The sequence below is a fragment of the Alexandromys fortis genome, unplaced genomic scaffold, assembly GCF_014885135.2.
Source record: "Alexandromys fortis isolate MF-2015 unplaced genomic scaffold, M_Fortis_MF-2015_v1.1 scaffold_219, whole genome shotgun sequence".
Lineage (NCBI taxonomy): Eukaryota > Metazoa > Chordata > Mammalia > Rodentia > Cricetidae > Alexandromys > Alexandromys fortis.
Genome location: NW_026068092.1, coordinates 2023313 through 2051192, shown reverse-complemented (window position 1 = coordinate 2051192; position 27880 = coordinate 2023313). Strand labels below are relative to the sequence as shown.

General features: G+C 45.6%; 1 protein-coding gene across 2 annotated transcripts in view; it reads left to right on the top strand.

Moving 5' to 3' along the window:
* Mapk1 (mitogen-activated protein kinase 1) overlaps positions 1–9144 on the top strand; it is a 67107-nt gene extending 57963 nt beyond the window's left edge. The window contains exons 8-9 of one of the 2 annotated variants that reach the window (XM_050123000.1): positions 502–622; positions 5542–9144. In XM_050123000.1, coding sequence (XP_049978957.1) covers positions 502–618 — 117 coding nt within the window. In that variant the 3' untranslated portion in view covers positions 619–622; positions 5542–9144. Of the gene's footprint in view, positions 1–501; positions 628–5541 lie in introns of both variants that reach the window. The other variant, XM_050122998.1, reaches the window with a different exon arrangement.
* Positions 9145–27880: the final 18736 nt, after the last annotated feature.

Genomic DNA, 27880 nt, shown 5'->3' with positions numbered 1-27880 from the left:
AGGATGCATTTACCTATATAGACATGGGTATTTCTCCACAATACTAATCTTCATATAATTCAAATGTATTTGTCTTAGTGTAACATTTTTGTTTTGTGGTACTAGGCATTGAACCCAGGTCTCAAGTGATCTACCCTGAGCTTACATCCCCAACTCTTTTTGCTGTAAGACAAGTTCTTGCTAAGTTTTCCAGGCTGACCTCACATTCAACAGTCCTCTTCCTAGTTTTGTTTTTGTTTATATAAAACCACCTCTACTTTTGTTACTGAGATATTTAGTACCTTTAAAACATTTGAAAATCCTTCTATGGGATGTGATAAGTTCAAGAAATTCTCAAAATAACCATGGTTATGCCCCCTCTCTTTCGGTGTGCAGATTTTGTAAGGCATTGATCCTATTGTATAAATTTTAGAATTTAAGCCAGACTTACGTTATAGATCAGTAAATCACTGCCTTGACCATGACAATGTGTGACTAGTAAATATTGTTTTTGTCTTAAAGCCCATTGCTGAAGCACCATTCAAGTTTGACATGGAATTGGATGACTTACCTAAGGAGAAGCTCAAAGAACTCATTTTTGAAGAAACTGCTAGATTCCAGCCAGGATACAGATCTTAAATTGGTCAGGTATCTAGAACTTTAACTATATAGTTAACCCCCTAGCAAGGGAGAGATGGTACAAGTTAAAAACATCTTTAGAAGGAAAAAGGAATTCAGTTGTGTCTCCCTTGGATTGATAAGCTTTCCTTCTGATTGCTTCATGGTGTGAAATGAAGAAATTAGACTTCATCTTTCACAGATATGAGGACATGAAATAAAGTGGCAGCTCTTAGACATATGACAATGATGTGTATTGTGGGGGTGGGGTATATGTGAGAACATTACTCGGGAAGGAATAGCTTTGAGGCATTTACTCCTGAAAAACCTTATTTTACTTTATATGACATTTTAAATGTTCAGAAATTCTATTGTGTAACTTTCATGGCCTCGGGACTGTGTGGTTGGTTCGTGGTTGGTTGGTTGTGGTGTTAAGGATTGGGTCCAAGGCCTTATGCATGCTAAGCAAGTGTATCACTGAGCTACACTTCTGAGACTTGAGAAGAGGGAAAGGGGGTTAAAGGATAATGGATGGATATGCTCAAAATACATTATCATGTATGAAAATGTCAGTGAAACCCATTATTATGTATAATTAATGTATAATAAAATACATTTAAAAATAAAGATTTGAAAAGATAGAATTTTATTCACTAAACACTGTAACTAAATGGAAGCCATTCATGACAAACACTGATAAGAGAATTACATGTAGGAATTAAGCAAACTAGGAAAACAGTGAGCGTGTGAGGGGAGGATCATGGAGACTGTACAGAAGACGTCCAGGAAAGGAAGGAGAGAGGAGCACAGCATGGGAGGAGAGAGGAAGTAATAAACAGTCCCATAACTGGGCAGTGGTGGTGCACACCTTTAATCCCAGCACTTGAGACGCAGAGGTAGGTGGATGGATCCCTGTGACTTTAGTCTACGAAGTGAGTTCCAGGATAGCGAGAAATGTTTCACAGAGAAACCCTGTCTCGATTGAAAAAGACCGGAAGGAAATGGATTTCATGCTGTGATGCTGTGGCTTCATGTTTTGAAAGATTCAGTTGGGGATTGGAACGTGCAGTGCACAGTACTTCTTGTGCTGGCTAGAAAGCATGAGTGGTTCCGCTGCTTTCAAAGAGAGGAGGGGTCTCTTGTTAAGCTTTGTGTGTTCATGGTAGCAGTCTGGTCTCTAGCTGTCCCTCCATCTTCTGTCTTATAACTCAAGGTAGTCCATCATTTTGTATTCTTTTCCATAATCCTTTACATTAGAACTAAAGATTATTTGAAAGTTAATTTACTCTTTAGGAGTCATGTTCCTTCCCATCCTCTCCATCACACCATCCCCACAGTACCAAGTTTTACTAGGGATTACTTGTCCCTCTTGTCTACTCAAGGGGATGAATGGGCCTTGTTGGCAGCTCTGTTCATCTTGCAGTTCTTGTTCGTTCTGTGTTCTTGGGCAGATTCCCACTTGAATAAAGTACAGCTGCAGAAGAAGTAATCCACAATGTTTGAGTTTTCCAGTTGTCTCCCCAGATGAAGCAGATCCAAAAGAAATAGCCCAAGTACTTAGGCTAGAGAATCTCCTGATGGACCTGATCCATAAATGTCACTGTGCCAGATACCACTGTTACTGATTCACACATGGAGTATGGGCTAGAGAAACTGAGAAAAGCTTTCTTGAGGCAAAGTCTAGACTGATCTCTCAGAAGGATCTGTATGTTCCTAGACTGAACTTCATGAACCTAGGTACTTAAGGGAGAATATGGTAAAAGAAGAGAAAGTAGAATTTGTGTTAGAATGTAGAACAGTGAGGTAAAGCATTCTAGATGGGACTGAAGTACTAACAAGGGAAAAGACTTAGAGAAACAGCATGAAAGGAGCTGGTGATAGCCTTCGGCAAACAGTCCTGTCCGTGGCCACTGCAGACAAGGTGGTGTTGACAAGAAACCAGTAATATTATTACAGCAGTTTAGTGCTGGAGAACCATATATGCTTAAAGCTTGGTGTTTTCCCAGTGCTTTCAGTGACAGTTTCCAACTATTCTGAAGAATTAAAAAAGTTTTAAGTAAATACTCATATCCCACCACCAGGTGCTCTTACCAGTCTGTCTCTTCCGCCGTCTGCCTATTAACCCATCTCATTTATTTCATACATTTCAAGGAGAAATTGCCGTCTATACTGACTAACAGTTTATTCCTTCAACATTAAAATAAGGGGCCAGAGGATTGGCATCCACATGGTGGTCACAACCACCTGTAACTCCCTCTTGCAGGCTCCATGGTCACTGTACACATGCATAAAACACCAATACACGTAAAATAAATGATTTTTTTTTTAATTAAAAAAAGTAAAAATCCAGAAGGTATCACTGAAGTGTATGCTGACAGGTCCTCTCAGGTATCACTGAAGTGTATGCTGACAGGTCCTCTCAGGTATCACTGAAGTGTATGCTGACAGGTCCTCTCAGGTTCATTTTGCACGTGATCATACTCCTCGGTCTCAGTCATAGGTCTGAGAACCTGACAACAGTATGAAGAAATGATTTTGAGCTCAGACAAGCTCCAGGCTGAGGATGGGGACATAGCGGGAGGGGCATACAAACACCTGCTGCCCGGGGCTAGCTTTCAGGTGTCCATCTGTGGCCTACGCAGTCCTGAAAGGTGTGGGGGTAGTTGCATTTTGCTTATGGGCATTTCCAGTGATAATCTAAAATGGTGTGGTCAGTACCTCATACTCATCCAGAGCATTCTCCTCAGTCCTCCCTTCGGTAGATGTAGAAGTAGGCCTTTCTTCCTCCTCTGCCTCTTTATGAGTTTCCTTGGGCAGGTGAATTACTAAGAGCATTATCCTCCGCTCTATTTGTTTCCTAGAAGATAGAAGCATTTTAGGGCCTCATTAACCAACCTGTCAGCCTAGTTGACCTATGGCGTATATCCTTCCCATCCTGACTTGGGGGGGGGGGGCAGGATTTCTCTGTGTGTCCCTGGCTAACCTTGAAATCACTCTGTATATCAAACTCAGAAAAACACCTGGCCCTGCCTCCTGAGTGCTGGGATTAAAGGCATGTGCCACCACACATCTGGCCTCCACCCTGTCTCTTGAGTGGCAGGTGAAAGCCATATCCCTGAAGTTGCTTGTGGCCTATCAAAGCAACACCGCCAGATCTTTGTGCTAGTATATCGAGTCAGTAAAATTCCAAAGAGAATATCTTCCTAATATTAGAAGCACTTGGTCACTATACCAGCCCAACTAGATTTCCTTTTCAGTATTGGATACAACATAGGACTTACATGGCAGCGCTTTCTCTTCTCAGAGATAGTACAAAATGATGGGTACTAATGAGGCTGACCTGTTCTGTGCAGTGAGTACTCTGGCAGCCTGAGTGTTGGCCATGTGTACCCCCAGTAGTGTGAACTTGAACAAGCCCTCCAGGAACTCCTAATACTCAGGGCTTTGGGGACCCTGACTCACTCACTGGACTGCATTATGGTGAGAGTAGATTGGTGTATGGTCTCTCTCCCAAGTAAAAACATACTTCAGAAAAGTAAAAAGAGATATGACTTGTGTTTTTCTATAGTGACATTGCAGATGACCAGCCGTATGTAGGCTGCTGGAGGGGAGGGAGAGGTGTCTTGCTGAGCACAGACAGACGGATGTTTTGTTGACCAGAAGATAGATGACAAGCCGTTGAGCTGAGTGCTTCATTTCACCTTCTAGCATGGAGACCAGCTACAGCTTCTTACCTTTCAGCATCCCAGCCTACTGCTCTCACTCCCCATCAGGGCTTAGTTTGTTCTCAGTAAGACAAAACTTGGGCACTAGCAACCCCATCGTCCCATTGCAAGCATAGGTGACTGTCCTGCCTGTTCATCTAGCAGAAAGGGAACTTTCTAAGATAGGAAGGTCTTTTCAGTAGAGACGCAATATTTTAAAAAGATCCTTTAAACTCTGGTGTTTGGCTGTTGGAGTGTTCATTGTTAATGAAGGGTATTTGGGGAAGCCAACAATGCTGTGAGTGTGATGAAATGTGGGCATGTGTCTTCCCTTAGTCACTGCTTATCTTAGCATTTCTATTGCTGTGAAGAGATACCATGATTGACAACACTTATAAAGGAAAACATTTAGTTGGGGCCGGTTATCAGCATGGCAGTATACAGGAAGACATGGTGCTGGAGCGGTAGCTGAGTTCTACATCCACATTGGCAGGCAGCAGGAAGAGACTGAGCCACTAGGCCTGGCTCGAGCTTCTGAAACCTCAAAGCCCACCTCAAGTAACACACTTCCTCCAACAAGGCAACACTTGTGGTAACACCACCCCCATATGGAGGGGCATTTTCATTCAGACCAACACACTGTACTAATTCAACTCTTAAAAATTGTCTGAAAAATCGGCCAGTAGTGGGACTGCAGAGATGGCTCAGCGGTTAAGAGCATTGCCTGCTCTTCCAAAGATCCTGAGTTCAATTCCCAGCAACCACATGGTGGCTCACAACCATCTGTAATGGGGTCTGGTGCCTTCTTCTGGCCTGCAGGCATACACACAGACAGAATACTATATACATAATAAAATAAATAAATAAATAAATTTTTTGAAAAATCGGCCAGTAGTGGTACATGCCTTTAATCCCAGCACTCAGGAGGTAGAGGCAGACGAATCTCTTGAGTTTGAGGCCAGCCTTGTCTAAAGAGCTAGTTCCAGGATAGGCACCAAAGCTACAGAGAAATCGTGTCTGATTGGCGGGGGCGGAGAGTGTCTGAGAAAGATAGCTGTGAAATGAGGCCACGCTCCAGCCTTCAGGACCGCATGTTAGAGATGTCATGTATGTGTGAGAGTACAGTGACCTTTTTAAGGCTCCTTATTCCCATTACATCTTACCTTGCTGTTTTGTACTGTTACTGTTATTGTGACATGGCTCAATCCTTACTCCTGAGTTTGTCTTTTTTTTTTTACAGGACAAGGGCTCAGAGGACTGGACGTGCTCAGATGTCGGTGTTCCTCCCAGTTCTTGACCCCTGGTCCTGTCTCCAGCCCGTCTCAGCTTACCCACTCTGACTCCTTTGAGCCGCTTGGAGGGGCAGTTTCTGGTAGTAGTGGCTTTTATACTTTCACAGAATCCCTTCATCCAGAGATGCTTCCTGGCACCAGTGCCCTGCAGCAGTGTGCACATTGAGTGCACTTACTGCATACTGTTGCTTAGTCACTAACTGCTTTCTGGTTTGAAAGATGCAGTGGTTCCTCCCTCTCCTGAATCCTTTACATGTCATCCTGCTGAACCATGCAGCCTCACCAGAGCGAGAGTCTTTCCAAACTGGCCCCAGTCACTGACTCTCGCTTTACAGTAAAGAATGCTATTACATAAGGCACTTTAAGTCAGTGACAGCTCAAAAATTGCACTTCATCTGTTGACTAGTAACTGTCTACCCAGAGCAGGAGCTTGTGGACATCCCTGGATGGTATTGCAGGCTGCAGGGGCATGTGCTTCTGTCATGGGAGTCCTTTGGGGCATTTTTCTGTATATCATGTTAGTTCCATATTTAAGGTATGTGCTATTTGCCCAGCTTCTAAAAAATTGATCATTGTTCTAGAAAGGAAGCCTTGCACTGGCATTGTTGTTCTACAGGTTTTCTTGTACTGTAATGGAGGTATAGCACTTGCCAACATGTTAGGTGCTGTCCTTAACCAGAGATTTAAAGTAACAGCTGCGCTTGTCATTTGCTGCGAGATGTATAAGCACTGAGCTCTAGAAGTTTCTGGTGAAGTAGAGAGCAAGCTGACCTAGATGTTCAGGGAGGAGCTCCATATATACCTTGAGCTGTTTCACACAGAAGGCTGTTTGCGTAACCACATTCACTGCCTTGGGATTTAGCTAAGAGGAACGCTGCGTCTTTAAATGAGAAAGTGTACAGTTCTTCTCTTACAGCATGTCAGCATCTCCAGCCCACTTTCCAGCAGTATAATGACTTGTAATAAAGCCTTCATGAGCTCTCATCATGAGGCTCTGTTCTGTTGCCAAGCTGAAGTGTTTCTGGTACTGCTGAGTTAATGTCATAAAAAACTAGCCGTAACTGTTCGAGCTCTCTCCTCTTTACTGATTGCCTCTCTAATCTGTTCCTGCGCTGTGTGCTGTGGAGTTGATGGTGTTATCCCAGTGCCTCCTGACCCCCTCACTGCTCTCTAGTGAGAAGTTTGCCTTGTTCCATACTTATTGTGCCCTTGCATGACTGTTAAGGCTTTCTGTGCAGAGATCACTGTCTAAGTGTCACAGCCTATGATTGAGCAAAATCTATTGTGACCTCTGAGTTGTTTTCCACAGAGAGACTGCTACCCAGAAGATAACTTAGGAAAGATAATTCTAGTGTTAGGTTTTCATTTCTCAGCCGTCTTTTTTGTTTTTCTCCCTTGTTTTTTGACAGCAATGGAGAATGGATTCTATATAGACTGCCTGCTAGTATGAACAGCAATGCACTTGTAACTCATGGAAATAAATGTACATCTTTATCTTTACACCGATGATACGATTCAGTGTTGATTTCCTCTGGATCGGTGTGTCTTAAGTGGATAGTCATAATCAATTTATAATTTGTGCTTCAGACAGAAATGTTCCTGGGCCTCATTCCACTCCTCCACCCACCTCCTCCCTGCACTGCCCCACACAGCTGTTTATATAAGATGGCTTAGGTCCTCTGCCAAGCGTGATGGTGCACACCTTTAGTCCCAGCCCTCAGAAGGCAGAGGCAGGTGGCTGTCTATATTGGAGGCCAGCCTGGTTTACATAGTGAAGTCCAGGACTACATAGGCCCAGCCTCGAAAAAGCAAGTTAAAGAAAGGTCCTCTCCTCATTCTCTGGACAGCAAATGATTCTGACATAGTCCAAACATACCAGGCTGGAATCTGGTTCCTTCTGAAAAGGGCCTTCCTGCCTGTGTGACCCTAGAGCTATGAGAAGGGCTGCTCAGAGCCCATGGTACATGCTGCCAGGTTCAGAGTGACACACACCTCACCTGCCTGCAGCTTGGCTGACTCCTCCTCACAAATCAGATCTCGATTCTTGCCCTAAGTATCTACCTGCATTTCACTTCCACACATGAAGTCCACTCAGCTCTAATAATAACATTAGTAGTGAGTTTTCATTGTTCTTTTTTCTTTTTTAAAGCGTTGACAGTTTTCCTACTTATTTCTTCTTTATATTTCTAAGGGAGGTTTTACTTTAATTTGCAATCTTCTAAATAAGGAAACCATAACCTCACCTTCTAGACTGAGCTGTCTGCGCTCCCATTCCTGGTACTGTGGGGTGAGATTAGCCTGAAACCACTCACTGCATCCTACAGTCACTCGCTGTACCACAACTAGGATAGCCTTCATTATGTGCATGGCATGTGACACACCCGAGGCCACGTAGCCTCTGTAACTGACAGCAGCTGTCACGTATGGTCACACTCATGACTTTGGTTCTTCTCACATTTCCAAGATAGGCTGGTGACATTGAGCGCCTCCATTATGTATATACACAGATAAGCTGTCAGGTGGTGGGTTTTTCCATGTCTGAAAATTTGAGCAGAACACTGGTGAGAAAATTATGCTCCTTTAGTTAGTTGAAGAAGACACCTGCCCAACAATCCAAGACAGATTATGAGCATTCTGCCCAGTGTTGAGCCAACACTGACCTACATTGAGGCCTCTCAGTAAAGAATGGTGTTGTGTGCATGTGTGCTCGCTCACCTCATTCCTGCTCCTGTGAGTGGGACAGTGCAGTTGGGCGGAGGTGACCATTAGCATTGAAAAGCTGTGCACTAACAGCAGATGTCTCTGAGGGATCACAAAGGTCGACCATCCACACTGCATGCCACATAGTGTTCAGGCCACTTAGGGGAGTCTCATCTGCTTATAACACTTACGTTAATAGTTACATTTGAATTTTTGGTGACTTACATAGTATGGTAATGGTATGTTAATACACAAACTCATATATGCATATGCTTTGGGTCCATCATAATTCTTTTATATTTGTAAATCAGTGTTTTGGAACAATCCCAAGTTTAAGGGAAATATTTTTGTAAATGTAATAATGGTTTTGAAAATCTGAGCAGTTCTTTTGCTTACGCATTTTTAAAGCATTTGAGCTTTAAAATTGTTGTGCTACTGTGTGAAATATGGTACCTAAAACCCAGAAGAGAAACGTGGAAGAGGGGAGTCAGTGTGACTTCCATACAGTGTCCAGCTTGACATAGTGGATCAACAACAGCAGGATCAGAGTCTCTAGGGTTGCTTCAGGTTTACCTAAAGCTTGTTGCCCTTTTGTGCCATTTATCCCTGCAGAACACTCCAGAAGTTCTTACACTGCTTTGTATCTGCTTTGTACTGTTGGTACATTTTTGGTATTGTATCCCAAAATGCATAGATTATTTAGGATAATGGTAAGTTTAAAAAAAAAATAAATGTTGAAGGAAGATTTTATTAAGAATCTAAATGTTGTTTCATTATATTGTTAAACTTGAACATTTATCTGTGATTTATGTGATTTGGTTAATGTGTATAAAAATTGTAAGAGAAATTTATATTTCACCTTAATTCTTTTGATGTTGTAAACGTGATTTTTAAGAGAGATTATTTGAATGTTTATGGCACCTGACTTGTAAAAAGAATTACAAAAAAAAATTCTTAGAATCATTAAATTGTGTCACTGTGTTACCAGGTAACGGTGCTGTTCAGTACGGTGTAGTCGTTCCACATAGCATGCCTGCTGACTTTGACTCTACTGTAGCTGTTAGTAGTAGTCACAGATGGATGCTCTGGGTGACTCTTGAGTATTCTGTTGAGACCTTGGTTATGGGGAAGGAGAAGGCCCCTCCATCCCCCGCCCCAACCCCTGGCCTTCAGTGGCCCCAGTACAGGCAGACATCAGGTGCAGTCTCTTTTCACGCCAGAAATTCATGACTGTTAACAAGTCTTGAGCATTGGCTTCTTAGTGTTGTTGGCAGTGACTTATTTACAAGTTAGAGATATGGGCAAGTTTTTTTTTTTTTAAATGCTGGGGTGGCTTTAGTCACTAAATGCCAAGTTGACCACCTTCCCCTCTGTTCTTAGCTATAACTGGCTCTCTTTGTGCTCAGTCTCTGTAGCAGACTGTTAGCTATGAAAGGGAATCAGTATCATACGCCATGTGTACAGAAGATATAAAAATATATTTCAAGTACTTTTCACCATACCACACAGCAAATACTGAGTGAGTACCAAGTACTAAATGTTTCTTATGATGTTGCATGGTGCTAGTAAATCTCTTCTTTGAAAACTCCTCAAGAAATGGTGTCACCTAAGCTGAATGGTTCAGAAGGGTGTTTTGAGCTGCTTGGCATATCACATTCAAATCTTCAGGAGAAAACGATGAAAATGACTATTTTCTTTGTTCAGTGCTGAAGCCTGATGGTTATGGTTAACCTACTTTGCCAGCCCTTAACAGCCATGACAGACCAGCATCTTCATATACTTAATCTGAACTAAGACTGGGAGTGGAGTCACAGCAGGTAGATACAAATGTAGAAGTCCTCCTTGAGGTCCAGTACCCAGGTGAACAGGATACGGCCTGAGAGTGTCCATAGGAGTAGTAGTGTGATGGGTTTTCTATAGCATGTGGTTTGTGTTTCTCCAGGTCTAAGAGGAAAGAGGCAACAGGGAAGAGAAAATGAATAGTCAGTGAAAAAGGACAGTGGGTAGATGCCAGCTTCTTTGACTCAGGTGGGGAAGAAACAGCAGGCTCATGCCTCACAATATGTCTTTTATTATTATTTATTTATTTATTTATTTATTTATTTATTTATTTATTTATTTATTTTGGTGAAGTAAAGATCACTGCTAATGGTGAAGATCCTCTGTGAGAAGTAGAAATTAAAGGGCTATCCTCTAGAGGGCAGTGAAGCGGTGACTCAGAAAATCAGCAGAGGGCCAGGGGCAGAGGGGCTATGGTGTAGGTAAGGTGTGGTGTAGACTGTACAGAGAGGGCACGGTAGGAGGCAGAAGGCAGATTCCCCTCTCTCCCCACAGGAGGGCAGAAACGTCAGTAGAGCTATTTACACAGTCTGTGGACGTGTCTCCCATGCACATAGTGACACTACATAGCCAGGACGGAGGAGCAGAAGAGACTGTCCATTTCAGTAATCGTCCAGTTGCGGCTAGGCATGATAGCACACACATTGAATCCCAGCACTCTGGAGACAGAGCCTGGTCTTTAAAGAGGGCGTTTCAGACCAGCTGAAGATACTTAAGGAGACTTTGTCTCAAAAAATATATATAAAATAAAAATCAGTGAAAGAAACTTGTCTGTGTGTCTTTCCCTTGATTTACTAATTTCAAGTGAATCCAGAAAACACTAAATTCCTGCTGGGAACCTGCAAAGCCAGCTATTGACTGCCTCAAGAACCATCGGTGTCTTCATGAAACCACCAGAGTTTTATGTTTCTGCAGAGAAGGGAGAGAATGCTTGACTGTAAAATGCAAGACCTTTCACCCAAAAGAAAAACAACATTTCCTGTAGTAGATTTGGGGGTATTCCTGTGGGGATTCACGAAGTATTCACTTAAAAGCAACGATTGTGACAAGAATGTGAAAAGTAGTCACTGCTAAAACAGCTTTCTTAACATTCTGAGAACAGTGGGGCCCACTAGGTACCCTTTGCTGACTTTGGTTGTGGGCACATAAGCACTTGGGTGGTTTTTGAAATTCAGGGCATGTTTAATCATTGGTGTCTGGGGAAACTGCTTTGTTTCCTGCTTTCCCTTCATTTACAATTTCCTAATTTCCTCTTCACAAACTTGAGGGTTTATGAGAGAATGGAGAAAAGTGCTTACTTTGGGGGTTTTTATGTTTACAGTGCTAGAGGTGAACTCTATAGTTTGCAGCATGAACAAGAGCAAGGACTCAGTCACTGAGCCTGCCTCCAGCCTGAGGGTTGTTCTTGTCGTCCACATAAGAGCTTGGAGGTGATATACTTGACTGACTGGACCAGGCCAAGGATGGAAGGTTGCCCAGGGTTTGGGCTCAGTGGTAGAAATCAAGGCTAGCATCGGCTACATAGCAAGACTTCGTAAAGAAAGCCATTGCCTGACAGGTGGTACACTTTTAATCCCAGTACTTGGGAGGCAGAGATAGGTGGATCTCTGAGTTTGAGGCCACCCAGGGCTACAGTACAGATAAATCCTGTCTCAGAAAAACTAAAAAACAAGGTGTTAAGTATAATCTTAAGACGAGCCTCTCCACCGACACAAAATAACTTCAATTAGATTAGACCAAAGATGCAGTGTTCCTGGGTGATCGGGAGCATGGCAGGGGAAAGACAGACCATGCCAAACTCAGATTATGTTTTCCTTTTTCCAACCTAACTAGCCTGTGGGAGTGGTCCTAATCCTCCTTGGGGTCAGCGTTTGGCAGGCTTTCTGGGAGGTAGAGTCCAGCCAAAGGCAACTCCCAGGGGGGAGAATATTTGAGATGTAACACTGCTCCATTGCTGCCCCTAGGATAGATGGCACAGACTGGGGTGACGCTTGGATATAGGGATGTGAGGGGCTGGGGTCTCACTTTCAGTCAAACATCCCAGAGTCCTTGGATATATGGGTGTTGGCTCAAGTCTGGCTACTTCCTACAGGCATGGGGCAATGTGGGAGAGGGACCTGGGAATTGGTGTACTCAGAGTCAGTGAGAGGCATGGGTAGAATGGCATCCAGTTTACTGTCATCCTGGAGTCCTCAGGCAGCTACTTTTTGAGGGAGATGAGAAGGCAGGTGACTATTGGCCCTGTGGGGCTAGCCTTGGGATGGGACACGATAGCAGATACCAATGGTGAAGTCCCAGTAGCTGGTGCAGATTGTTGGCATTGTCTGGAGCATGCTTTATAAGTTGTTCTTGGCCCAGGCAGCAGGAGTGGCCTGTAAAATATATTTGAGACTGGCTGGGGTTAGCATGGCAAGACTTTTCCTGGAACGTGTTAAAAAAAAAAAAAACTGGAAGAGGCTATTGCTTTTAGGATACACCTGAAATCTGTTAATCCTGACTGTGAAGCTTGTTAAAGAGGCACACCTGTCTGTATCTTAGCAGGAAACTTCATTAAATGTCATGGATGAAGTAATAACAGTACCTAAATTAGCAAAACTGAGACAGCTTTTTAGCTGTGCAGGCAATCCCAAATCCTTCCCTTAGTCCTTAGAGAACACCAGTCTTAGAAGCAGTGCTTGCTGCTTGCTGCTGAATACAAGAAGCCCAAGGATTTTTCCTCTGTGGGGAAGATTTAGTCTACCTGTCTGGGCAGAGTGAGAAGATCAGTGCAGGAAGCTGAAGAGGTGAAAGCCCACTTTTTGCTATGTGGGTGGGTTTACCAAACCCAAAGGCAAGGCCAGGATATGGAAGGTTTTCTGTCTTGGAGGAGCTAAAGGGTGCTGCAGAGGCTGGCATGTCTGTGTTAGAAGCTCTTTTGTTAAATGCTGTATTCTCAGATCTGTAAAGGCACTTGAGAATTAGGTACCATTTCCTGTTATTTTAAGTTGGACATACAAACTAAATTTAGGTGTGTATTCTATCCAATAGGTTAGTTTACCAATGGTAGTAATGTAAGAAGATTAAAAGGAATATTTTAATGAGCCCAAAGAATTATAGCGCATGCGGTACTTTTACCCAAAGACGGTGCTGAGGTCAAAATAGCAGCTACCCACGTGTTTGGATTTTTCCAGAGCTGTCACAGTCTGGAGTTATCTTAAAATGAGCACATGAGCACACAGAAACATAAATCCACATCATGAAAACACATTTACACACACAGACATACTGTGGCCACATCATTCGTATGGACAGACAAAGCTCTTGGGAACCTGTGTCAGCTGACCAGCTTAGAAACCTGGTGTAGTTTAGCAGAATGAGGCAGACAGCAGGAGAGGGAGAGCAGGGGGCATGGCCTAAACTGCGGGCTTTTGGAGTCTTGTTTACTTAAAATGTTAGACCCAATTTTAAAGGATTTTTGTAAAAAGCCATCAAAAGGTGTTTTAGGAATCAGCTTGGAATCGCAAGCAACCCATTAGAAGCACATGCCTATGTGACTCAAGTCTGTCACCGTGCATCCACTGGGACAGACCCTGAGCCAAAAATGGGGCTGTGAAAATTGAATGGCAGGCATCCCTGCACGCAATCTTAACCTCAGTGTGGGTCAGGCTTCAGCAGAAAGCCCGAAAAGCAAATGGGTCACCCCGGGAACTCTACTGGCCATGCACTTTAAAAGGGGAAGTCACCTGAACCCGATCTTGCCTGGTGGAGAGTGAATGAGGGGTCCCTCAGGGAAAATACAGACCGTTTCCGTGGGAAAGCTCCGATAGGAAATCCTAAAATGGGCCTCTCCGCTGATGCAAAATAACTCAGATTGGACCAAATCAAAGATGCCTGTGTTTAATGACTGCAGCACTCTCTGGTGATCCAGAGCATGGCGGGGGGGGGGGGGGGGCAACACCCAAAGACTATGTGTTCCTTTTTCTGGCCTAAATAGCCTGTGGGGGTGGTCCTGACCCTCCCTGGGGAGGGGTCAGCGCTTAGCAGGCTTTCCCAGAGGTGGGAGTCTAGCCCAAGGCAACTCCCAGAGGGAGGGGGCTTGAGATGGAGCTTTATGCTCCATTGGAGCCCCAAGGGTGAATGCCAGAGGGGTCTGGGGTGATGCTTCCAGTCACAAAGTAGTAACCCAGGTAGATAAGCCTAAATGGCTAAGTGTTGGATTGTTCTTGAATTTCTTAGCAGGGGCAGCGGACCCAGCTAGATGTGTGAATGGTGAGTAGAAGCTGAATCCTAGAGAAGGGGTTTATCTGTATAATAAGAAAGTAGTAGTGAAAGCTAGGCATTTAAAGAAGTGGAGGTGAGCAGCCTGGGTGCTGGGTTCAGGGCCAAAGCTGTTGAGCCCAAGGGAAGACCCTGGGTGGTGACTTGCTACAGACTGGCAGTTCCGGGACACATAGTAGCTGTCCATATGCCCAGGCCCATTCCTAAGTTAGTTTAGAGACAAACAGCTGAATCATTATTTCCTTGAATCCTACACCACCTAGTCTCTCGGAGTATTCCTGTATCTCTTCCCTTAGTGTCTTTCCTTTTTCAATACTAAAGTGTTCCCAACCATGATTGTGAGATTCTCAAAGGCCTTCTAGAGCAGAAAATGTGGATTTCTTAGAACTGACTGCACAGAATTGGGGGTCACTGAGACAAGACCAAACTGAAAAACCAACAGTGGATAAGTGGAAACGCTCCCAGGGTTCCTAGACCGACACAGGCTGGAGATGTGGTTTAGTGGTATATATTACTTGCACACAGGGCCCAATACCCCCAAAATATTCCAGTTTTTAATTTTGTTTTGTTTTGGCCATCTATTGTACATGCCAAGACCACAGCACAAATTTCTCAAGTTTTGGGTGCCTCTCTCACCAGTGCCTTTCCTGAGATAGAATCTGGGAAGGCTTACCTCCATCCTTAACTGTCTGTCTCCCAGTCCTTAAAGATGAAGAACCCAGAGAAGAGCAAATGTCAGAAGATGAAGTAACCCAGGAAACAGTGAAGCTATAGGCAGCTATCCACTGTGGACAGAGGTGGGCAAGGGGGACTGAGCTGGCAACAGACCCATGTGCTGGAGTAGCTCCAGATGAGACCCAACACAAAATGACAAACTTTCTCAAAACATGGGATTATTTCATAACTATAGATTGAGTGGTTCCCATGCTTCAGCTTTGTAGATGCCAATGTCAAGTCCAGAACCTGTCTTCCTTAGAAGGATGAGAAGTCCAGACCTCCCTGCACAGAGAAGCCATACACAAGGGAGAGACACTTAAAGACGTAAAAAATTAACGATTTGTGGAAGCAGGCTCTCCCGATTGGTCCGGAGAAGCAGGGGTTCTGTGTAATCTAAAGTGCCTGCATGTTTAAATCACAGTGTCATAGCCTACAGGAGTGAGTAGCACCCTGCTCCCACCTTGTTAGATGGTGCCCTGGCAACTGCTAAATTAAGAATAAATCTCTGGGCCCTTGGGGTGGCTTCAAGGATAGAGGCACTTGCCATTAATCCTGAAATTGATTCTTGGAGCCCCTTGCACTCACACACATGAAGTAATTCTTTTTTGTTATTGTTTGTTTGCCTTTTAACTTTAAATCCCTACATGTCAGAGCAGCTGCCTTAGCTGAACTCAGCTCAGTTGTAACGGAAATGCAATACCAAAACATTTAACAAAGGAAACTAGGCTGTTAGTGGTGGCACTATCCCACCCCAAGGAAAGGTTAAAGGAGTTAATATAAGGATAAGCGGGAATAATCCCAGGAAACAGGCTGAGGCACAGCATTTAAAGCTGGGAACCCTGGGCCTGCCTGAGGTATTTGCTGCAGCCGGGAGTGAGTAAACCACACAAAGGGCATTTTAATCTTTTGTTTTTGAAAAGTAGAAAATGTCAGGAAAGGAACAGCGTGCTTCTGCCCCTCCCCTTTGTGCACCCTAGTGGCACTGGGGTTTGCAGACAGTAAGCAGTCAGCTAGCACACAAGCTGCAGTTCTGCCCACGTAGGGAGCAGCCAGAGCTTGACTTGAAGCCATGTAGAACTGGCACAGAGTCCACTTGGCATTGCATGGCTGCTTTTCTGCTGTTTTTGTTTAAGAATGGGTTGTGGTCATAGAATGATGCTCACTAGAGAGCAAAAAACATGTCTTAGAAGAAAACAAGTCCACCCTGGTCACCAGGAGCCACTGTTGGGCCACCTTGGCAGCTAGAGCCAGGCCACGGCCGATTGCTGGCATGCCTTAGTTACCCCCATACAGCCCGTATAGACCCAGCTGTACTGTGATTGAGAAGCATCAAACAAGTCGGTCTCAGCCTGAAGTTGCTCTGTCTCACCATGCCCACCCCAAAGGCCTGCCAACACATCCTCTTTCCCTCCTCTCCTATATCCTGCTTGCTTTGAGTTTTGTTTTTCCTTGATTGTACAGGTCATGCTGGGTGTTTGATGTCAGAAGTGAGTACCGACCAGCCCAGGACATCCCCATCTCCATCCCAGTCTCAGCAGCAAGCACACAGCAAGAACCAGGTCACATGCCCTACGAGGTCTCTGAGGTCACCCAAGCCTGCTCACCACAGGGCTAAGCTGGGCAGCTTGCCTGTTCCCAGTGGTGAATCCTCACCAGGTCTGACTCAAGAACCAAACTACCACTCCTCAAGGCAGGACAGAAAGGCAAGTCTTCCAGAGTGGAGACCAAGAGTTCCCCAACCTGTACCCGTGGGAGCTCTGCTTCTGGGACAGTCTGATCATGATTGTTCCACAGTCTCCGCTTCACCAGTAGCTTACCTGATACACCAGGTAATGTGGGAGTGTCATCTATCTCTTGCTTTCATTGGTTAATTAATAAACTGCTTGGCCTTTGATAGGCCAGCCCTTAGGTGGGTGGAGTAGACAGAACAGAATTCTAGGAGAAAGAAAGCCGTGTCAGGCAGTCGCCATGATTCTCCCACCCAACACAGATGCAGGTTAAGATCTTCCCTGGTAAACCACCTTGTGGTGCTACACACATTATTAGAAATGGGTTAAAGCAAGATGTGAGAGTTAGCCAGTAAGAGGCTAAAACTAATGGACCAAGCAGTGTTTACAGTTTCCGTGTAATTATTTCGGGTAAAACTAACCATGCGGGCAGCTGGGCACTGGGAACGCTGCCCACCGCTCCTACTACAACCAGGGAATTTATATAAGGCAACATCCTCCAGCATCCCAACAGACGCCTGAGGTTTGTATTTGCTCAGCATGTTCTCTACCACCAAGCTACAACCCCAGCCCAGCCCCAGGGCTTGGTGCTTTGTATGACCCTGGCAACAAGAGAAAGGGAAGTTTTCAACCTAGAAAGAAACTTCAGGACACGTTGAAGAGCAGAAAAGGAGGCTGAGGTGGGAGAAACACAGGTTCTAGGCTAGCCTGGACTTTATGATGAGCCCATATCAAATTTTCATTTTACCGCCTTCCCTCCATTGATACAGTGTGTTTACGTAGACCTCGCAAAGCTAAGGCCTGGGGATCACAAGCTCCAGCTTGAGCTACCTACAGAGAACCTGTCTAGGAAAAAGTAACAAGGCTCTAATCTCAGCATGCAGGAAGTCGAGCTAGGCAGACCTCTGTTAGTTCCAGGACAGCCAGGGCTATACAGGAAAGATCCTGCTGATGGGGGGGGGGGGTGGATGGAAGGAGAAAACCAACTCTTACAGGTTGTCATCTACCATGGAATCTGAGGATGAGACATGGGTCGTCATGCTTGTATGGCAAGCAAGCACTTTCAACCACTCAGTCATCTTGTTGTTGTCTTGGGTTGTTTTTTTTTTCTTATGTCACACAAGCCACCACAGACAATAGTGCAAAGAGCTGATGCAGCTGAAGACAAAGCTTAAGAATCAACAATGAAAACCCCTGCCTCGTTCAGCCAAGAGCCCTCACCTGTCACCACTAACGATTACCAAGCTACTTAGGTGTCTTTTAGTGAATAATCCTGTCTTGGTGGTGGTTTTGCTTTCAGCAAATGGGAATGGTAAAGGCCAGCTGCTGTACGGTTGTAAAGTAGTATGCACCTTGGCGCTATTGATACACTAGAAATAAATGCAGTGAATCTGGCCGGCCAGCATGCCTGGGCCCAGCGAGAACCGAGTTTCACCTTAGCGATATGCCACCATCGGATATCCCGTGACAATAATGAAAGAGAAAGTGGCGGCATGGGTAAAGACGTTGATACCAGCTAACGTTTTAGCATGGCAAAAAGAAAGCATGTCACGTCAGTTTCCCACCAGGCTGGCAATCTCAGCAAGTCAACGCAGCAGTGTGGCAATTGGTGAGAATTTTTTTTAGCATAACGTTTCATATGGCAAGAAACGGCACACACACACACACTGCCTTGGCCATCTTGCTTCCTTTGAGGGGGAGGGGCTTTGAGAAAGGGTTTCTCTGTATATTCCTGACTGTTCTGGAACTCTGTAGACCAGGCTGGCCTCAAACTCACAGAGATCCTCCTGCCTCTGCCTCCCGGGTGCTTCTTTCCCGTTTAGGATGCACGCCATCCCAGCTGTAGCCTGTCAGCGCTCTATGATCTTAGTCACCTGCTGATGGAGGAAGGTCATTGGTTAAATAAACTGCCTTGGCCCTGATAGGTTAAAATTTAGATAGGCAGAGTAAACAGAACAGAATGCTGGGAGGAAGAGGAAGTGAGCTCAGATGCCAGGCAGCTCTCTCCAGGGCAGACAAGTTGTAGCCAGCCACCAGGTCAGACATGCTGAATCTTTCCTGGTAAGCGCACCTCGTGGTACTACATAGATTATTAGAAATGGGTTAAGAGGCTGAAACTAATGGGCCAGGCAGTGTTTAAAAGAATACAATTTGTGTGTTGTTATTTCGGGGTATAAGCTAGCCAAGCGGCCAGGAGCCGGGCTGTGGGAAGAGGCCCACAGCTCCCACAACAACCTGCCCCCACCCCACCCCCGTCTAAACATCGGACTAAGCATCTGCTCTTCTCGTACCTCACAGTATGAATTGAACCTCAGCCTGTAAAGTTCTGGAAGGTCACTCAGACCATCTCCAAACGAGAGCAAGATTTAGCAGCTATGTCGCCCCACACGGTACAGATTCTAGCCGTGTTTCTGAGCTAGGTAGGCCTGCTGTCTACCCCAAAGTCATGTTGCCTGTTCTCTCATCCAAGAAATTACGACAAAAACATTGTTGTGTGTGCATGTCACACTGGCTACTGCCTTCCTCAGGTTCAGGTATCAAAAATGGTTCTAAATAAAAGCTTCACATTCAAATATTGGGCCTAGAGACCAGCACCTGCGACTAGCCACACTCAGTCACTGTGGGAGGACGAATGTGACTGAATGGAAGAGTGCCCTTGTTGAAGGATGTATTTTAACTGAGCTGGCAACACAGCTCAGCAATAGTGGCACATTTGCCTAGCAGGTACGTTCCTAGCACTGAAGAGGAAAAGAAGTTTTTGGAGGTGGTATGATGTGGGATTTCCCTCTGTATGCTCTGAGTACATTTTATTACCATTGGTTAATAAAGAAATTGCTTTGGCCTATGGCAAGGCAGAATATAGCCAGGCTGGAAGAGATATATGGAGTAGGCAGAGTCAGAGACTCCATGTAGTTGCTGAAGGAGGACACCAGAACCTTACCAGTAGGCCACAGCCTCATGGTGATACATAGAGTAATAGAAATTGGTTAATTTAAGATGTAAGAGTTAGTTAATAAGAAGCCTGAGCTAATAGGCCAAACGGTGTTATAATATAGTTTCTGTGTGATTTTTTTCAGGTCTGGGTGGCCGGGAACAAATGAGAAGGTTCCATCAACAGTGGTGTGTGCATAATATACCCAATCTTCCTCTGCACTTAGAAGTGGGTCATGCAGCCATGCAGTGGTGGCACACTCCTTTAATCCCAGCCCTCAAGAGGCAGAGGCAGGAGGATCTCTGTGAGTTTGAGGCCAACCTGGTCTACAGAGCTAGTTCCAGAACAGCTAGAACTATTACAGAAAGAAACCCTGTCTCAAAAAACTAAAAAGAGGGCTGGAGAGATGGCTCAGAGGTTAAGAGCACTGGCTGCTCTTCCAGAGGTCCTGAGTTCAATTCCCAGCAACCACATGGTGGCTCACAACCATCTGTATTGAGATCTGGAGCCCTCCTCTGGCGTGCGGGCATACGTCGAGACAGAATGTTGTATACATAATAAATAAATCTTAAAAAAAAACTAAAAAGAGAAAGGGACGGAAGGAGAGGAAAAGGAAGGAAGAGAGAGAAGAAAGGAAGAAAGAAAAATAAAAATGGGTCATGCAATCTGGGCAAGATCCTGACTCCACAACAACGGAGGTGTTTGTGGTGGAGCTGAAGATGAAGCTCAGGCAAAATGCATGTCCAGTATTCATGAAGCCCTGGGTTCAGTCCCCCACACAGAATAAACCAAGCATGGCGGCATAATCTCTAAACTCAGGAGGATCGACGTTCAAGGTCATCCTTAGCTATATACCAAATTTGAGGGGTAAATGAGAATAAAAGGGCTAAAAGATTCGTTTTACATTTTGATTAGTTACTTTTGTATAGGTGTTTTGTCTGTGTGTATGTCTGTATGCTACATGTATGCATTGTCCACTAAGGCCAGATGGGGCTGCCTGGGACTGGAGTTACAGATGGTTGCGAGCTGCCTGAGGGTGCTAGGATTCGAATCCTAACCCCAGAAGAACAGCCATTGCTCTTAACTGCTCATCTCTGCCGCACTCCCCCACCCAGCCCCTGTACTTTACAGTAGGCTCCGGACTTAGCAGTTCAGTATGTGCGTTTTTAACAGAGCAGCGCTGCGCCTTGGTTGCATCGTCACTGTAGAGACCTATTCCCATCACTGGTTAACTTTCTAATTAAAATGCAGAGTTTATTTTCTCCCTCACAGTGGGAGGCAAGTCCTTAGCTTCGTGCACTCCTTCATTTGCAGGAAAAATGGGGAAATCAAGTGGCAGCTGGCAGCTCCAAGGACAGCACAGTGCCATGGCAACGGCTTCCATCAATAGCTTACTTTCATCTCTGCTCTTAGATTTTCCTCTTCTTGCTCCTAAAGCTGGAAATGTTTTAATTTGGAAAGAACATACGATAATGTGTGGTTGCTATGTCGGTGGCATCTGCACGCTTCCATAATGGACTAGAAAGGTCAGACAGAAAACTATTAGAGAACCAGCTAAATTTAGACATGAGGGAGCTGTGACGAGCTCTCATCCCTGCTCCTCACGTGGCCAAGTAGCCCACTGGCACCCAGCGATCCATCCAGTCTTCATGGAAGTTACACCTGTGTGGATTGCTTCCACCTGGCTGATTCCGGGGTTGGAACAGAGCTGTGGGGTGGAAGCAGACTGGCAGACCCTTCAGGGGATTGCTTTAGGTATGTCTCTTTGCCAAGACAGTGCGTTTGTCTGCTAGGGCGGCTGAAGTGGTGAATCGCCTTGGTTCTGGGGGTTGATGCCAAAGTGTTGCTAGGGTTGGTTTCCTCTGAGGCCTCTTAACTTGTGGATGCCTGTGGCTTCACATCTGGTAGGTGTCTGGCCAGAATATTTTAGGTCCACCCTAATGACGTCATTGTAACCTAATTATCTGTTGGTTTTGTTTTTGTTTTTCAGACAGGGTTTCCCTGTATAGCCCTGGTTGTTCTGGAACTCTCTTTGTAGGCCAGGCTGGCCTTGAACACACAGACAGCCACCTGCCTCTGCCTCCTGCATGCTGAAATTAAAGGTGTGCGCCACCACACCAGGCCCCTAATTACTGTTTTCTTGAGTTTCAGCAAGCTGTGCACGGGTAGTTCGTGGCTGTTCTCTCTGTTATTTGGGAGACTGACAAAGGAAGATTGTAAGTTTGAAGCCAGTCTGATCTTAAGAGGGGACAAACGAGCTGAAGAGATGACAGCAGTTAGGAGCACTGGCTGCTCTTGCAGAAGACTGGGTACAATTCCTGGCACCCACATGGGGGCTCACAGATACCTGTAACTCCAGTTCTGGGAACCTGACATCCTCTGCAGGCACCAGGCACACATACGGTGCGTAGATATGTGGCAGGAAAAACACCGCAGTCACATTTGGGGCAAGAGTCAATCCATCTCCAGCCTGGACCCTCTGGGGTCACCTTGCCTTGGCTGTGTGTGTTTGAAGGCCCAGCTCCCTCACAGCTCTCAGCCCTTCTTAGGAATGAGGAAGGTAAAGAGAGATGTGTAGATATTTGTGCAAAAAGTGCACACATGCATGAATGTACGTGGTGGGCAGAGATCGTCTGCTGTCTGCCTCAATCACTAGCCACTGCGTTTCCCCCTTTATTATTGTTAGAGAATTTCATGCATGTATATAATATGTTTGACAAAGTCTTCCCCCCCCCCCCGTTCACTCCCCTACAGTTAACCTCTCTCCTGGTCCCACTTTTCCTTCCCATGTTCATGTGTACTGTTTTTTAATCCCAGAGTCCACCTAGTGCTATCTCTGTTGAGACAGGGTCTCTGTAGCCCTGACTGTCCTGGAACTTGGTATGTAGACTAGGCTGGCCTCAGAATCACTGAGATCTGCCTGCCTCTGCCTCCCGAGTGCCGGGATTAAAGACGTGCACCAGCACATCCAGTAAGAGCTATCTCTAAGTGCATGCATTTCCTTTGGTTCTCAACCTGTGGGTGGCGACCCCTTTGGGAGTTCAAATGGCTTTTTCACAGGGGTCACCTAAGAGCATCAGAAAACACAGCTGTTAACATTACAATTCAGAACAGTGGCAACATTACAGTTCCAGCTGGGAGGTGGTGGCGCAGGCCTTCCAGTGAGTTTGAGGCCAGCCTGGTCTACAGCGTGAGTTCCAGGACAGGCTCCAAAGCTACACAGAGAAACCTTATTTCGAAAAAACAAAACCAAACAAACAAAAAGTATATAATTTGCTTTTGCTGGATGGTGGTGGCACACACCTTTAATCCCAGCACTTGGGAGGCAGAGGCAGGAGGATCTCTGTGAGTTCAAGGCCAGCCTGGTTGGAGGAAAACATTCACTTCACTTTCTGCAGTGTACACAGCACCTCCCTGCACTGTATGAGCCAGCCGGGTAAGGTGAGCATCAGCTCAGTGACTCGTGTCCAGTTCTGGAGGAACCAATAGCAATGGCTAAGCTTGTAATGTTGGCAACTCCGAAAGAGGGAGCCCACTCCTGCCACCGGATAGTTTTTTGGTTTTGTGTTTTTGTTTGTTTGTTTTGGTTTTTTAAAATATTTATTTATTATGCATACAATATTCTGTCTGTGTGTATGTCTGCAGACCAGAAGAGGGCACCAGACCTCATTACAGATGGTTGTGAGCCACCATGTGGTTGCCAGGAATTGAACTCAGGACCTTTGGAAGAGCAGGCAATGCTCTTAACCACTGAGCCATCTCTCCAGCCCCCTGTTTTGGTTTTACAAGATGGGGTNGACCTTTGGAAGAGCAGGCAATGCTCTTAACCACTGAGCCATCTCTCCAGCCCCCTGTTTTGGTTTTACAAGATGGGGTCTCTCTGTGTAAGAGCCCTGGCTGTACTGGAACTCACTCTGTAGACCAGGCTGGCCTTGAACTCACTGAGATCCCCCTCTCCCTCCCCCCCCCCCCCCCCTCTCTCTCTCTCTCTCTCTCTCTCTCTCTCTCTCTCTCTCTCTCTCTCTCTCTCTCTCTCTTTCTCTCTCTCTCTCTCACACACACACACACACCACTGGGATTATAGGTGTGTCACACTGCACAGAACTCTTACATGGATCCTGGGGGTTCATCTCAAGTCCTCATGCTTGTGTAGCCAGTACTTTGCCCACTGAGCCGTCTCTGCAGCCCCCTGCCCCTACCAGTGTGTGTGTGTGCTCACGTGCACATGGGGCCTGTGGAGGCCAGAAAATGTCAGGTGTCCCTCGTCACTCTCCGCCATACTCTTTGAGGCAGGGTCTCTCTGGTTAGCCCCTGAGCGCCTCCTGTCTTAGCATTGGGATTGCAAGCATTTGCCACCATGCCAGGCACTCAGGATTTGTCGTGAGCTACTGCCCCTGCTGTCTGGTTTTGGTGGAATTGACCTCAGAGCTGGGCATGTGCTAAGTGAGCACTCTCCTGCTGACTAGGAAGCCCTGTTCGGGCTCCTGAGAGGAAAGAAATATCTGGAGGACTAACCGTCCTGAGCAGTGACTCTGGCTGCCATCTTGGGCTTTACCCATGCCCTCAGCACACCTCACTCAGCCCAAGTCCTTAGCACTGAGCAACAGAGGAGCACACTAAGTCCCTGCCTTCAGGGGTAAACATCTCCCCAAGGGAATGGGGAGAATGAGGAAGAAAAGGGGAGAGGGCAAAGGCATTGCTTTCTGTGTGCTGACAGTGGGAAGCCGCAGGTGAGCAGAACCCGGAAGGTGAGGGAAGACGGGTAAGGAGCCTGAAAGTAGCCAGCTGCAGAGCACAGGTAGGAGCCACAGGTGACAGCAATGGCCTCTCCGCAGCCTCTAGTGGGGTCTCTAAGGCCCTGAATGTCTGTCCTGGCAGGAGAGTTCCTTTACCTAGAATCATTCGCCGGAGACGACTTTCCTGTGTGGCCTCACATGGGGCTGAGCCCCACTGCGTTCAGCTCAGGCCCTGTACTCATGCCTGACCAGGCCCGTCCCATGAATTTCCACTTAGGATATCATGCTAAACGCTCCGAGCATTTCAGATTTTGGAGCATTTCCGCATGTAGGTTTTTAGATGAGGGCTGTAGAGCCTGCAATTGTAGCAGTTTTTAAATTAGTGGTAGTGTTAGGGCCACTGTCGTACAACCAGCCCACTCCTTTCAATTGCGTATCCCCAAACAGCACTGTAGAGATAAAGGGTGTGGGTCGTGTGGGCCATGGTTAAAAACGTTTCAGGCCAATGACATGTTCAAAAGAAGCACACGTTACTAAGTATTTGGGATACCAAATGAAAGTCACAGTGAAGTCTCTCCGCACCCCCATTAGGGTGGCAAATGTCAACTGAATGGGATTCCCGAAAAGAAGCTCCACCTGCAAAAGCTGCTGACCCGTTAGAACCCCAGTGGCGTGGAGAGGCTGGAGTGTTGCTGCTCCAGACACTGATTACAGTTCATCTCCAGATAGCCAGCCTTTTGGAATATGTTACCAAAACCGTATTTTCCACCAATCAAAGGACTGCCTAAGGATGCTATCAGATGACATCTGGGCCGATAGCAAGATTTCCCTGCTTGGCCACTCTCCAAATGGCTTGATTTATGGCTCTTGTTACTGTAAAAAGCTTATGAAGCTATTTCCAGGTGGGAACCTGAACTTGAACCTATTCCCTGGCTGCTGTAGCTGGCTCCAGATTAATCCCTTCTCCCTTTGACATCAGATCTGTGGTTTTACATCCACAAACAAAACAAAGTGGGAGTTGGGGGCTGGAGGTGCAACTCAAGTGGTTGAGTGTTTACCCAACATGCCTGAAACCCTGGGTTCAGTCCTCATCATGACGTAAGTGACGTGTGGTGCACACGTCTGCAATCCCCATCATGACGTAAGTGACGTGCGCACGTCTGCAACCCCCATCATGACGTAAGTGACGTGTGGTGCACACGTCTGCAATCCCCATCATGACGTAAGTGACGTGCGCACGTCTGCAACCCCCATCATGACGTAAGTGACGTGTGGTGCGCACTCCTGCAATCCTAGCACTTGATAGGTTCAGGCAAGAAGATCAGAATAGCACGGTCATTTCCAGATGTGGAGTAAGTTGAAGATCTATGAGACCCACTCCAGATGTGGAGTAAGTTGAAGATCTATGAGACCCACTCCAGATGTGGAGTAAGTTGAAGATCTATGAGACCCACTCCAGATGTGGAGTAAGTTGAAGATCTATGAGACCCACTCCAGATGTGGAGTAAGTTGAAGATCTATGAGACCCACTTTGAAAAAACTGTCATCAAAGATAGAGCCCCTTGTTCAGTGCTGATGGGCCTGTAGAATGGTGCTGTTGCCACTTTAGAATAAACAGCTTTGCTTTGGGATATAGCTCAAAGAATCAAAAGCAAAGTCTCTTCGTCAGGGTTCTCTAGAGGAAGAACTGATAAGATATATACAGGGGATTTATTAGAATGATACAGGCTATGGTTCAGCTAGTCCAACGATGGCTGTCTACCAGTGGAAAGTCCAAGAATCTGTTTTTCTGTTCATGAGCCCGGATGTCTCAGCTGGTCTTCAGTACATGCTGCAGTCCTAAAGACTTGGGGTTCTAATGCTGGTGAAGGAATGAGAGTATGCTTCTTTCTTCTGTGCCCTATATAGAGGCTGCCAGCAAAAGGGATGTCTCGATTAAAAGTGGGGTTTCCCACCTCAAAAGATTTAATTACGGGGCTGGAGAGATGGCTCAGCGGTTAAGAGCACTGGCTGCTCTTCCAGAGCAATTCCCAGCACCTACACAGCAGCTCACAACTGCTATAACTCCAGTTCCAGAGATCTGAGACCCTCACACAGACATACATACAGGCATAACACCAATGCACATAAGCTAAGAATAAATAATTTTTTTTAAAAAGATTTAGTTATAAAAAAAACTCTCACAGGTGTACCCATCATTTGGGCTTTAGTTAATTCCAGAAAGTTGATAACCAAGAACAGCCATCACAAGTCCACTCTACTTGACACACAATCATATCTCCTCTATCATGATTAATTTACAAATGAAAACAATAACCAGTTCATAACTATGCCTACTATCTTATAACACACAACTGCAAACGCAATATAAATTTCAGAATAGGTGTCACTGTCCCCTGAGGGACGACATTCTTTTATTATCTCAAACATGATCGTTGATGCTCTCTTAATTGATGTTATGTTACACAATAAGGAAATCAAGGAAAGAAGATATTTTACAGATATCTGTAAAAACACCTTCTTAACAAAATATGACAGAAGCACTCATGTCAGTTACAATCCTCATCTCTGCAATGGTCACATGACCCTAGCTGGTATTTATGATTACCTTCCTCCATCTGTGTTTCCTCCACCCTCAGCAAGCATCTGACAGGTATTGGCTTTTCCTGGAAGAGTAACCCATACCTTCATTCCTGAAGGGCCCATGTCCTTTGTCATCCTGCCTGGATCAGGTTGTTGTAGTTTCCTATTGGCGTGAATCACAGGACGCGGTAGGACTAAGAAACACCCTAGAGGATCTCCTGCACTCCAGACATAATCTGTCTTCCTCCACTGGGGAGAAGAAATCCAATTTCCCCTTGGTAATCTGGGTCAGTTGCCCCTCTTAACATTGTCATGTCTTTCTTAGCCTGTTGGCTCAAGGGTATCAGAAGCCCACAGTGGCCAGGGGGAAGTCTGTGCTTCCAATTGAATGGGAATGTTTGTTGGATCTCCTGGCAGGAGCTCTTCCCCATCTGGAACCAAAACTTCTAGGCTGGCAGAACTTTAAGGTTGCAGGAACGGAAGCAGAAATGTTCCTGGTGGGTCATTAGGGGTGATAGTGGAACCATTTTCTCTTCCTCCCCTTGACTCCTGGACTATGGATCTTGGCTATGGAAGAAACTGCACCATATGTTGGATGCTGATTCAAAGCTGTGCTGGATGGTTTCATGTCAAGTTGACACAAGCTAAAGTCATCTGAAAATGCCTCCATAAGATCCAGTTGAACCCTATAGGGCATTTTCTTAATTAGTGATTGATGGATGAGGGCCTAGCCCATTGTGGGTGATGCCATTCCGGGGTTCTGGATTCTATAAGAAAGCAGACCGAGCAAGCCCTG